This window comes from Microcaecilia unicolor, chromosome 9, assembly GCF_901765095.1.
Source record: "Microcaecilia unicolor chromosome 9, aMicUni1.1, whole genome shotgun sequence".
Classification (NCBI taxonomy): Eukaryota; Metazoa; Chordata; class Amphibia; order Gymnophiona; family Siphonopidae; genus Microcaecilia; species Microcaecilia unicolor.
Window position 1 is genome coordinate 140,898,371 of NC_044039.1, and position 13,187 is coordinate 140,911,557.

At 41.4% G+C, this 13,187-nt stretch overlaps 1 protein-coding gene across 2 annotated transcripts in view; it reads right to left on the reverse strand.

The window, feature by feature from the left end:
• The window catches only part of MAPKBP1 (mitogen-activated protein kinase binding protein 1), a 386,986-nt gene that overhangs the window by 125,186 nt on the left and 248,613 nt on the right, over nt 1-13,187 (reverse strand). For both annotated transcript variants that reach the window (XM_030215489.1, XM_030215488.1), the window contains exon 10: nt 3,322-3,511. In XM_030215489.1, the coding sequence (XP_030071349.1) occupies nt 3,322-3,511 (190 nt within the window). The remainder of the gene's footprint in view (nt 1-3,321; nt 3,512-13,187) is intronic.

Genomic DNA, 13,187 nt, shown 5'->3' on the forward strand with positions numbered 1-13,187 from the left:
AATAAATATAGATATACATGATATGACATGTCAGCCACTGGCGACAACACATAAATGGGTTTGAGAAACCAATAACACAGCATATAATAAAGCATAAGTACAAATGTTAAGACAATCAAACTACTTTACTCCTTGAGAATAAGTTTATCTATTGTTGTCATTTTTTTACTTATTCTTTATTAGACGTCATCAGTGGCTGGTATGTCATATCATGTATATCTGTATTTATTTATTTTTTTAAAACTGTTTTTATTGATGCATGAAGTCAGGAACACAAACACTGTGTAACATTAACATAGCAAACCACTCTCTGTTAATAACCAACTGTGAAACTACACATTTACCATTAAGCATTCCAATCTCCATGACATTTTGTATACTAAGCCCCCTCTCCTCCCCTTCCCCACCCTCCTGCCTCCCCCTCCCTTCCCTTTCCCTCCCTCCTCCTTTTGGTACTATCGGTTCAGCACGTAATTCCCTAATTGCCAGGGGCAGGGTGCTTCAACGACAGCAGGGTAAGAGTTCTTCCCCATAAGTCTCGATACTGACGGTTTCCCAGAGAGACAGGTTATCAATAGAAATCAAACAAAATAAAACATGGAAAAGAAAATAAGATGATACCTTTTTTATGGGACATAACTTAATACATTTCTTGATTAGCTTTCGAAGGTCGCCCTTCTTCCTCAGATCGGAAATAAGCAAATGTGCTAGCTGACAGTGTATATAAGTGAAAACATTCAAGCATTACTATGACAGTCTGACAGGGTGACCCAGGGGACAGACACCTTAAAAGCCTGACTGCATCCTTCAAACAGAAAGGCTACAACCCCAAAATAATCTCCAAGAATATTGCCTCCTCCCTCAAAACACCCAGGGAGAATCTGCTACAGTACAAGGAGAAAAAATCCACAGACAGAATCCCCCTTGTAGTGACATACAATCCAGAGCTGGAAAAACTGAGGAAAATCATAAGATATCTACAACCTATATTCCAGGAGGATGAATTACTGAAAGAGATATTCCCATCCCCACCAATACTGGCCTTCCGACAGCCACCCAACTTAAAACACAAGCTAATCAGAAGTAAACTTCCATCACAGACTGAAAAGGAACAGAAGGGCACACTTCCCTGTAATTTATCCAGTTGCAAACTATGCCAAAATATTTCACAGGACCCCAAAGTCATCCGCAAAGGAAAGATATTCAACATAAAGGGATCTTTCACTTGCTCATCTTCCAATGTGGTATATATCATTCAGTGTAAAAAATGTAACGAAGGATGCTATATTGGAGAAACAGGCCAGATGCTTAAGACAAGATTCAATTTACATAGACATCACATGAACAATACTGGTGCCAGTAGGGTTCCCACACCTGTTGGTCAACATTTTACAGGACCAGGACACTGTACCAGTGACTTCACAGTGAGAATCCTGAAAGGTAACTTTAAAACCATACAAGAACGTAAGACCTTTGAAGTCAGAATGATTGAATATTTTAACACCCAACAGAAAGGACTTAACAAGGATCTGGGGTTCCTAGCCCATTATAAACCATAAAGCTGTATGTCTCTGTTGATCACCCTCCCCTCACCTATCCACACCCATCCTGTTAGAATATCAATGATATGCTTTGATGTCCCCATGCATACCTCCGACCCACCCCCATCCTCCCACCCTGTCAGACTGTCATAGTAATGCTTGAATGTTTTCCCTTATATACACTGTCAGCTAGCACATTTGCTTATTTCCGATCTGAGGAAGAAGGGCGACCTTCGAAAGCTAATCAAGAAATGTATTAAGTTATGTCCAATAAAAAAGGTATCATCTTATTTTCTTTTCCATGTTTTATTTTGTTTGATTTCTATTGATAACCTTAAGAGTGGACTAACACGGCTACCACACTCCTCTACCAGAGAGACAGCAAATTTGAGTGTCATAAGTACCCATTTAGCCATTTCCACCATGTCATTCTTCCACATTGCTAAACCCGGGGGTTCTTCATCTACCCATCCTCTTAACACGCATCTCTTGAGGATGACCATCGCCAGCAACACAAATTTGGTCTGAGCAGCTCCCAACCCCTGTTCTCTAAGGGATTCCCCGCAGCCCATCAAGAGAACTGAGTATTTCCACTCCACTGTGCGCTGCAGCAATTCCTCTACCAACCCCAACGCTCCAGTCCACAATGCGTGCAGTGAGGTGCATTCCATGAAAAAGTGCAAAAAAGTGCCCGCACTCCTCTTGCACTTGTTACACGTGTCATCCTCCCACATCCCCAAAACCTTTCCCCTCGCCTTAGTGATGTGTACCCTGTAAAGGATTCTGTACTGTATATCTTGCAATGATGCATTCGGTGTTATCTTACCCAGGTTTTGAAAGACTCCTGCCAGGCGGTCCGCTGTGACCTCTTCCACTACATCCCTGCTCCAGGCTTCTGCTAAGTGTGACATGTGAGACGCCTTGTTCTCTGATCATTTGTTGCCACCCTGCTAGTCTGTTACTAGATGGGATTGTTTGCATGGAAAAATGATCCAATTGTGTAAAGCGAGCTACCGGCCGACTCCTGCGTTCCTCACTCAACACATAGTCTCGCACCTGTAAATATGCGAAGAATTGGGAGCCAGCAATCTGCAGTTTGGTTTTTACCGTTTCAAACGTGGGAAATGCGTCTTCTCCCTCTTTCCGAAATTGGCCTATAAACCTGCAGCCTTTTTCTCGCCATCCATCGAACACCGACACTCTCATCCCTGCCGGAAAAGCCAAATTCCCCACTAGCGGCATAAATGGACTAACCCCCGCGCTCGCTCCTCCATGCCCCCCTCCACCATCTCCAAGCCCGTTGCAACGTTGCCACATGTATATCTGTATTTATTAGTGACTCTATGGTCAGCCGTGTTGTCATATCTTTTGATATTATTATTTATAATTTTTTATTATGTAAAAATATATTTTTATATATACTTTTAGAGATATGTGCAACTTTTATACTTTGGAATATATTATATATGTTCCTTATATTCTATTTGTGCAATAATATAGTATATATGCTTTTTAATTATTGCTTCTTAATATTATTTTATTATGATTCAATGATACAAAATGTTTATTTATATTAATTATGCTGTTTACACAGAGATAATTGACACTGACTCCTGAGGCAGAAGCGGTTAGCACTGAAACGCAGTACTATGTCTTTTGATTGATTTATTTTAATGTGAGAATAAACCTGCTGTTTGGATACATATTTGGTCTACCCTCCACTGCTCTTCTTTTTACACAATGTGTGATTTGTGGTCAGGGAGACACTTTTTTGTTTTACCTCAATACTCCAGACACAAGAGGAGTGATACAGGGCAGAGTACACCTTGCCCACTTTCTTAGGGTCCTTGATATCCCACACATAAAGACTGTGATCATTGTACACACACGACAGCCACTGATTGGTAGGGTCATAGGTCATGGCAATGGTGTCCGGATACTTGGCATCAGTTAGGCTGGAGAACAAGCGGCTATAGAAAGGAGAAAAAAAAAAAAAAGAGATCTTGTTAGAGGAGAAGTGTTATGACAACTCTCTCTTCCTCTGTTCACAGAAACCTAACTCTTCCAATCCTGATATAGCAAAGGGGCCATTTTACTAAGCCATGTAAGGCACGTCCATTTTGAATTACCGCCCGGCTACCGTGTGGCCCGGATGGTAATTTCATTTTCTATGCGTGCCCACTATGCGCCCCAGAAAATTCCTGGTGCGCGGTGTTAACCAGGTGGTAATCAGTATTGTACACGCGCTGACGATTACCGTCCGGTTAATGTGTGAGACTTTACCGCTAAGTCAATGGGTGGCGGTAAGGTCTCAGGCCCAAAATGGACATGCGCCAATTTTATTTTGCCGCACGTCCATTTTCGGCTAAAACAAAAAAATTGCCCTTTTTTGCAGGTGCGCTGAAAAATGGACCTGATTGTGCCCAATACATGCGTCTACACCAGTGCAGAAAGAAAGAGCACAAAGGGCCTTTAAAAAGGGGAAGGAACACAGTTTTTCATTAAAATAATCCTTTAATGGTGAACTTTGATTGAAGAAAGACCCGACACGGGCCGTGTTTCGGTGCAGTCGACTGACGCTGTTGTTGTGCGAGTTCCGCCAATTTATTTGGAGACCCCCTGACGCAGGTGCGGCAGCACCGAAACACGGCCCGTGTCGGGTCTTTCTTCAATCAAAGTTCACCATTAAAGGATTATTTTAATGAAAAACTGTGTTCCTTCCCCTTTTTAAAGGCCCTTTGTGCTCTTTCTTTTTGTTTGGTCTTTTTGTACTTGGTTCCCTCTCTTTGTTATTCTACACCAGTGCAGGCCATTTTTCGGCGCACCTTAGTAAAAGGACCCCAAAGTTTGCAATATGCCTTAGATGGCGTTTTAAAAATGATTTATTGTTGTCAGAATCTCCTGCTGCTACAGATGTACACATGTGATTAAGTTAAAACCATACCTCCAGAAAGTAAAGCTTTTGTTCAGAACACTTATCTCCAGGACCCTGAGTAAAGTGTATAAACTGCAGCTAGAATGTCTTGGGATCAGTCCACCTCTCAAGATACACCTCTTACTGTCATCTGTGACTCAGGTCTTGCTAGCAAGATCAATACAGAAACAAGGAAACTGATAGCCTATAAAAGACCTCCAAGACCCGTTTACTCATTTTCTGTACCAATCTAACAGACCCAACGATCTTGGGTTTTGTTATTTGTTTTCTTGTACAAAAATAAAATAAATCTTCCATGCCTATCCCTTACTCTATTTGAAAAAATTCTGATATCCTTTTGACATTCACTGTTTCTGCCAAGAGTTTGTCTATATGCCCACCACCTGATCCATTTACATTGTGCCCAAGTCTATACTTTCCAATCTTAAACCCCTTCTTCCAGAGCCTCTTCATTACCCAAAATATAATATGTACACTTTTTCATTTAAATGTTTATTAAACTATTTTACAGCAAGAAGCTAACAGAAAGGCAAAAAAGCAGATACCACTATGAACAGAGAACTTCAAATAACACCCCCTTTGCTGTACCCCCCCCCTTTAATATCTACACTTCTGAGTATTATCAAGGGTTGCACTATCCCTCCCCTCCTCTACTTTCTGCATGAGCAATTTTCATATCACAGTTGCCAGTCTGACAGAGATGGAATAGTCACTGGCTTTAAATGTGTCCAACACTTGGAGTAGCAATGTCCAATGTCTACAACTGAGCATTAAAACACCACCTCTTTAGGAGAAATCTCTTACTAGTAAGACACTAGCATTAACAGTGAGCTTGAGCAAATACACTAAACATATCTCCCCAAACCCTACCGACAGGAGGCCAAGAAAAAATGGAGGAAGAAAACTGATCATTTTAGGTAGGGCTGGTAGAGGAGAGCACCAAGAAACCACATAGGAACATGGGAAGAATAAATGTTGATGCCTTAAGAATTGTGCTTTCCTATCTTCATGATGGCGTTCTTTTCAGTTTTTTTCATATTTTAATGAATTGTAAACCATTTTGATTTGAGTCCAAGGGAGGCATAATTGTAAACAAACAATAAACCTGGATTAAAGCTCAAGTGTCCCAAGATACTAGATCAAATATGACACTTGCATGCATATTTTAAGAACAAAACAAAAAGAGAACAAATGAATTAAAAACAAAAAACCTCAAAAAATGTAAGATTTTAGCTTTGCAAATACACAGTGTGGGTCTTGCAAAATAGAGAGATCAACACAGCCACTATTGAATGTCAAGCAAAAGCCTGCAGCTGTGGGATGCTAGAGTGGGAGACCCAGTCTGTTGTGTGGGCTGAAGATCAAAGGAAATCCTGTTTCCTTAGAGACAAAAAAAGCCCTTAAGATCAAATTAGCTTGCCTTCTGAGTTCAATGAACAGTAGATGCCTTGAAACCCACGCTCTGGAGTCACATGACCCAACAGAATTAAACATGAGAAGCCAGTAAGTGTACCAACAGAGGTAACATTTTAAGGGGCAACATACAGATCAAGTTTTAAGTCTATTTGGGACTTACTATCCCGCCCATCAAATGAAATGTCTAGGCTGCTTACAATCTAAAATTATATAGAGGGAGGATGAGACATGACCTGGAGGGTGAAGAGGATAGAACTACAATGTTGATAAGACAGAAAAGGTGACGATAAGGTGGGCACAAGTCTGGCAGACCTGTCAGGCTCACGCCATGTGGGTAAATCTAGAGGGGTAGAGGAGTCTCAGGAGTTATGCATAATAATCTAAACAGAGTAAAGTTTTAAGTAATTCTGGAGTGATGTCTGATGGCCCTTGGAGCTTGCATTAAATCTGAAAGTCTTGTCAAATTCTGCTTCACTAAAATAAAACATTTATATAGCTGAGCTTTAAATACACGTTTAACAGCATATAGCTCTGCGGTTTTTAATCAAAACAAAACGTTTTCCAAAAGAAAGGAGAACATAAGCACCCAGAAAATATCAGTTCTCGATAAAAGAGCTGGCATGCCATTTAAAAAAGAATGAGTTGACAGGATGGCAAAAAATTGAGGTTTAAACAAACTACACTTCACTAAAACCGTGTCACACAATTTTTTCAAATAGTCAAAGCAAGCAATTTCAACAAGACATTGGGGACAAACAGAAGGAAAAGCCTCAGAAGCTCAGACGGCACTCAGAACAGTGCTCATAGCACATTCAATCATAGGAATAAAAACCTTCTGCTCCAAACTTTACATTTTATATATAAAAAAAAGAACTTTTAACTTTGGTGTTCAAAATAGCACCATATGGCATGCACAGTGCTATTTTGAACACCAAAGTTAAAAGTTCTGAATTAATGTAATTATCCTCCCTTGGGGGAAGAAGGTTTTTATGCCTATGACGGAATGTGCTATGAGCATTGTTCTGAGTGCCATTTGAGCTTCTGGGGCTTTTCCTTCTGTTTGTCCCCAATGTCTTGATGAAATTGCTTACTTTGACCATTTGAAAAATTGTGTGACAAGTTTAGTGAGTGAAGTGCAGTTTATTGTTTGGATGTTTGAACTTCACTCTTCATGAGGTGATTAAATTTGGTGATGACAAAGTTATTCAAAGTTGTTAAGATGCAAGGGGATTGTGAAAAATCACAAGATGATCTTACAAGACTGAGCATTCAAATGGCAGATGACATTTAATGTAAGTGCAAAGTGAGGCATGTGAAAAAAAGGAACTCAAATTACAGGTACATGAAGCAAGATTCCACATTAGAAGTCACCACCCAGGAAAAGGATGTAGGTGTTATCGTTGATACGTCGAAACATTCTGTTCAGTGTGCAGCAGTGGCTAAGAAAGCAAATAGAATGTTAGGAATTATTAGGAAAGGATTGGAAAACAAAAATGAGATTATTATAAAGGATCATTCCAGGGTGCAATTGCACCTTGAATACTGTGTGCAATTCTGGTCACCGCATATCAAAAAAGTAGTGGAATTAGAAAAGGTACAGAAAAGGGCAATGAAAATGATGAAGGGGATGGGACAACTTCCCTATGAGGAAAGTCTAAAATGGCTAAGGCTCTTCAGCTTGGAGAAGAGACGGCTGAGGGGTGATATGACAGAGGTCTATAAAATACTGAGTGGAATGGGTAGAGGTGAATCACTTTTTTACTCTTTCCAAAAATATTAGGACTAGGGGACACACAATAAAACTACTAAGTGGTAAATTTGAAACAAATCAGAGAAAATATTTCTTCACTCAATGTGCAATTAAACTATGGAATTCATTGTCAGAGACTGTGGTAAAAGCAGTTAACTTAGCAGGATTTTAAAACAGGTTTGAATAATTTTCTAAAAGAAAGTCTACAAGCCATTATTAAGATGGACTTGGTTAAATCCACTACTTATTTTTAGGATAAGCTGCACAAAGTGCATTTTACTGTTCTGGGCTCTTGCCAGGTACTTGTGACCTGGATTAGCACTGTTGGATATTGGGCTTGATGGACCTTCGGTCTGTCCCAGTATGGCAATGTTTATATTCTTATGAGCTTTGACTGGAAAATATTGAGGTTGCCATTTTTTTTATTTCAGTATTAAGGTAAGCTGAAAACTACAGCAGAGAAAGCTATAGAATAGCTATGGTAGGGCACTAGGAAATGAAGCCCTGTTAAGTGGTCAGCAACAAAGGAAAGCTGGCTCAATCTCTTACAATTAAAGACAACATGGGATATTCTGGCTGTCAGTTTCCTCCTGCTCCTTGGGTTTCCGGTTCAATCAGAAATTTTCTCTGTTATTTATTTATTTATAGCATTTATACCCCGTTCTTTCCCGCTCGATAGCAGGTTCAGTGCGGCTTACTAGGTATGGTACAAAGTATCACAGAGATAATACAAAGTATGGTACAAAGACTCACAGAGATAACCCAGTTATAGAGAGTGGAACAATAGGAAGAGACGTGGGGGAGAGGATTGGAGTATGGGTAGTGCTAGTGGTGTGGATTAGGTTCGAGAATTAAGTTGGGTTGTTTGGGTAGGCTTGTTTGAAGAGGTAAGTTTTCAGCAGCTTTCGGAAGGGTAGATGTTCATTGGTTGTTCAGATGTGTCGAGGTATTTCGTTCCAGAGTTTGCTGCCTATAGCGGAGAAGTTGGATGCGTAGTAGGTTTTGTATTTGAGGCCTTTGCAATTGGGAAGATGAAGATTGAGATATAAGAAGATTTGGATGCATTCCTGGTTGGTAGATCGATCAAGTCGGCCATGTAGCTTGGAGATTCGCCATGGATGATCTTGTGGATCATTGTGTGGGCTTTGAAGTTCATGCGTTCCTTGATAGGGAGCCAGTGAAGTTTTTCACATAGTGGTGTTGCACTTTCAAATCGTGATTTGCCAAAAATGAGTCTGGCTGCTGTGTTTTGTGCAGTTTGGAGTTTTTTTTGTGATTTGGGCTTTGCAACCGATGAAGATGCTGTTGCAGTAGTCAGCATGGGTGAGCACTGTGGATTGTACTAGATTGCGGAAAGTTTTTTGTGGGAGGAATGGTTTTACTCTTTTCAGTACCCACATCATGTTGAACATCTTCTTCATCGTGGCTTTTGCATGAGTTTCCAAGGTTAGGTGGTTGTCTAATGTTACTCCTAGGATTTTTAGATTGTCAGATATTGGGATTGTAACGTCGGGGGTGATCAGTGTGGTTGGGAGCTGAGTGGCGTGTTGGGATGAAAGGATTAGGCATTGAGTTTTTTTCTTTGTTCATTTTCATCTTGAAAGCGTTGGCCCAGGATGCTAGGATGTTCATGGCAGTGATTATTTTCTCCGAGATTTCTGTAAGGTTGGATTGGAAAGGGATGAATATTGTGACGTCATCAGCGTAGATGAAGGGGTTAAGGCCGGATTTGGATAGGGATTTGGCCAGAGGAATCATCATAAGGTTGAAGAGGATCGAGGATATAGGTGAGCCTTGGGGGACTCTGCATTTTGATGACCATGTAGGTGATATTGATAATGTTGATTTGACCTGATATGATCTGGTGGTGATAAATCTTTTTATCCACTTGATGATGTTTCCGCCAATGCCTAGTTTGTCTAGTAATTTGGTGAGAATATTATGGTCTACCATGTCAAATGCATTGGATAAGTCAAACTGCAGAAGAAATATTTTGTTGCCAATTGAAATTTCCTGTTTGAACCTGGATATCAGGGTGAGCAGTACTGTTTCTGTGCTGGTTGAAAACCCGATGATTCCATAAGCCTTTAGAACCAAATGGGGTTTTCCCTTTTTTTTAAATTATTCTCTAAACTCACTAAGACCAGTCAATGTAGCAGTGGTCCTTGGCTGAGGAACATACACACAAGATCTTTCTTCAGAACTCTGAAAAAAGTGGGCCCTAACTCTGACCACTAGATGTCACTATTGTATAATGACTGAGAAGTGGCTTCCCAGCATTTCCAGCTCTATGAATCAAACTCACCTTCCATATGGAAATACACAGCACTGTCACTGGGCCAGCCCAGGGACACTAGTTTATTTTTCCAGTCTCCTTTTCAGTAATATCTTGGCAACAAGTGGAATAATAAGACAAAGACGTAAATGTGATTTTCAATTCTTTCCTTTCCAATGAGCACATCTCTATTTTGTTGCTGGCTTGAAGAGAGTTTGGGCTACTTTATTCAGAGCAAGTTAGCAGCTGAAGCCAATTATCTAAGAGTCCTTTGTGGAAAACCCTATGAACCACACTTGACCTTCCAGTTCATCCTCAAACTAAAGTCGGTTTATTTCTTGCAAAGTCTATCTTAATTAACTTCAAGATTATCATTAACATCCTCATAAACAACAAGACTATTTTTCAAGGACTGAAATGCCACTTTTATTTCTTAAATTCCATGGTCAGACACTTCAAATTAAATCAGACCCTACATTGGCTGAAGAATGGGCATCTCAAAGCTGATGAAAACAAATCTTACCAAACCAGAGGTAAAGTGGACACAACTGCATTTTGGCAATCAATTTACGACAACAATTGGTCTATCCATCTGATTCCATCAACTATCTTGCTGATTGGGAATCGAGATGTATCACCGTTCTAAATGAATTAGCTCCTTTACGAACACAAACCACTCACAAACCAAACAGGACCCCATGATTCAACAAAAATGTGAAACAATTAAAATCTAGAACCAGACAACTCGAACAAGCCTGGAGAAAAAATAAAAACTATCAAAATCTAAATGCTTGGAAAGAATCACATAGAAAATGCAAATATGAAATTTAAAAAATCCAAACGGAACTACTATAATGAACAACTAGGTTCTGACTACAAAGACATAAAAAGTTATTCAAGCTACTGGATAAATTACTAAACACAAAACCAGTGTCCTCAACAAAATCAGGAATCCCAACAGCAGATGAACTTGCTAACTACTTCAAAGGCAAAATTGTCGATCTACGCAAACATGTGTCAAAGGTCTACACCAACTTTGATACCTTCCTTAATGAGCTAGACCCACGCTCAGAAGAATACCCAGCCGACCGAACTTGGACAAATTTCGCCCAGATCACACAAGAAACAATAGCACTAGCGACCAATAAGCTCTCTACAGCCTACTGTCAATTGGACACCTACCCCAATTATCTAATGAACCCCCCCCCTCCCCGCTCGATTCATCACTGAACTTACCTCCCACCTCAACTTCTTGTTCCAGCATGGCATATTCCCCAAAGACAAAGGTAATATACTACTCACACCATTATCAAAAGACACCAAAAAGAAAACTAACGATATCACCAACTACCGACCTGTGGCATCCATCCCACTTACAACCAAACTGATGGAAAGCATTGTAGCTAAACAACTTACTGAATACATCGACAATTTCTCAATCCTTCATGAATCACAATCGGGCATCAGATCTCTCCACAGTACGGAAACTGTTCTGGTAACTCTCCTAGCCAAGTTCAAAAAGGAAATCGCATTAAGTAAAAACATACTCCTCTTGCAATTCGACTTGTCAAGTGCATTCGATGTGACTGACCACTATCAGTGCTTTTTTTGTGCCGGTACGCACCGGTATGGCGTACAGGCACCTTATTTGTGAGGTCCGGTGGTGTGCTGGAGCCAGCTTGCACCAGCTCGCAAGAGCCGGTTGTTCTTCAGGCAAGCCGCCTCTCCTCCCTCCCTCCCCCGAGCTACAGGGTCCCAGTCATACCTGAAGAAGGCAACCACCCAGGTTGTCCAGTGGATTCTTCGGGGCAGGCAGGAAAGATCCCTAGTCTTGCCTGCCCTCTGCCGGCGCTGACCCTCCCCCACTGCCGGATTGCTCTTTAAAATGGCTGCCTAGACTTCCCAGCGGCGGCCTTGCGAGACTTCTGCTGAAGTCTTGGAGGCTGCCCTTGTAAGTCTCGGCAGCCACTTTGAAGAGCAATGCAGTAGCGCCGGGGGAGAGTCAGCGCCGGCAGTGGGCAGGAAAGACTGGGTATTTTCCTGCCTGCCCCGAAGAATCCACTGGACAACCTGGGTGGCTGGAGGAGGGATGGCAGGAGAGTGAGGAGAATCGCTGGGTAGTGGGGGCTGGGGAGAGAACAGAGTCAGTGGACATGGGTGGATGGAGAGGGCAGGGAGGAGAGGGCAGGGTTGCTGGACATGGGTGGATGGAGGAGAGGGCAGGGGTTGCTGGACATGGGTGGATGGAGGGAGAGGGCAGGGTTGCTGGACATGGGGTGGATGGAGGAGAGGGAAGGGAGAGAAAAGAAATGCTGGGAAGGTAGATGGAGGGGAGGGCAGGGGGGGAGAGGAGGGTTTGCTATACATGGGGGATGGAGGGGAAGGCAGGGGAGAGGAGAGCTGCTGGACATGGGTGGATGGAGGAGAGGGAAGGGAGAGAGAAGAAATGATGGACATGGATGGAGGGGAGGGAAGAGTGAGGAAGTAGATGAGATGAGGGAAAAGGAAGAGAGAAGAAAAACTGCACATGGATGAAGAAAATAGGCAGAAGCTGGATCCCTGGACAGTCAAGACTGCGGCGAGGACCCAGCTTTTACTTACGGATGTAGAGCAAGAAATGAAGAAGAAGGTGGAAAGTAAAGAAATAAATGGAAGGAAGCCTGGAAATGGAGTTAATAGGACGGATAGCAGCAGAATCAGTACTGGGCCAGCATGATCAGAAAAACAAGTCACCAGACAACAAAAGTAGAAAAAAATCATTTATTTTCATTTTAGTGTCTGGAATATGTCCAATTTGAGAATTTACATCTGCTGTCTTATTTTGCACTGGGTATACTGGAGCTGTAACAGCTTACAGAAATTATTTATAATGAAAAAAAAATCACGTTTTTTTTCTCCTATACTAATATTTCAATGATGTCTGTTTATATGCGCATGGCTGGTATAAGGTGTGTGACTAATGTGGGTGTGGCTATAATAGGGGCGGAGCCATATGTGGTGACCCCGCCCACGATTAGTACCAGCACCTTTTTTTCCTACAAAAAAGCACTGACCACTATATACTATTAAGAATACTTGACAAGATAGGCATAGGAGGGAATATACTTAAATAGAACAAGGGTATCCTAACTGCGAGATCACTCATCATGGAGTACCCCAGGGTTCACCTCTCTCACCCATATTATTTAATCTGATGATGATCCCCCTTGCTCAGTGCCCTATAAAAGCAAAATCTTAATCCTTTTTCTGTATGCGGATGATGTCACCATT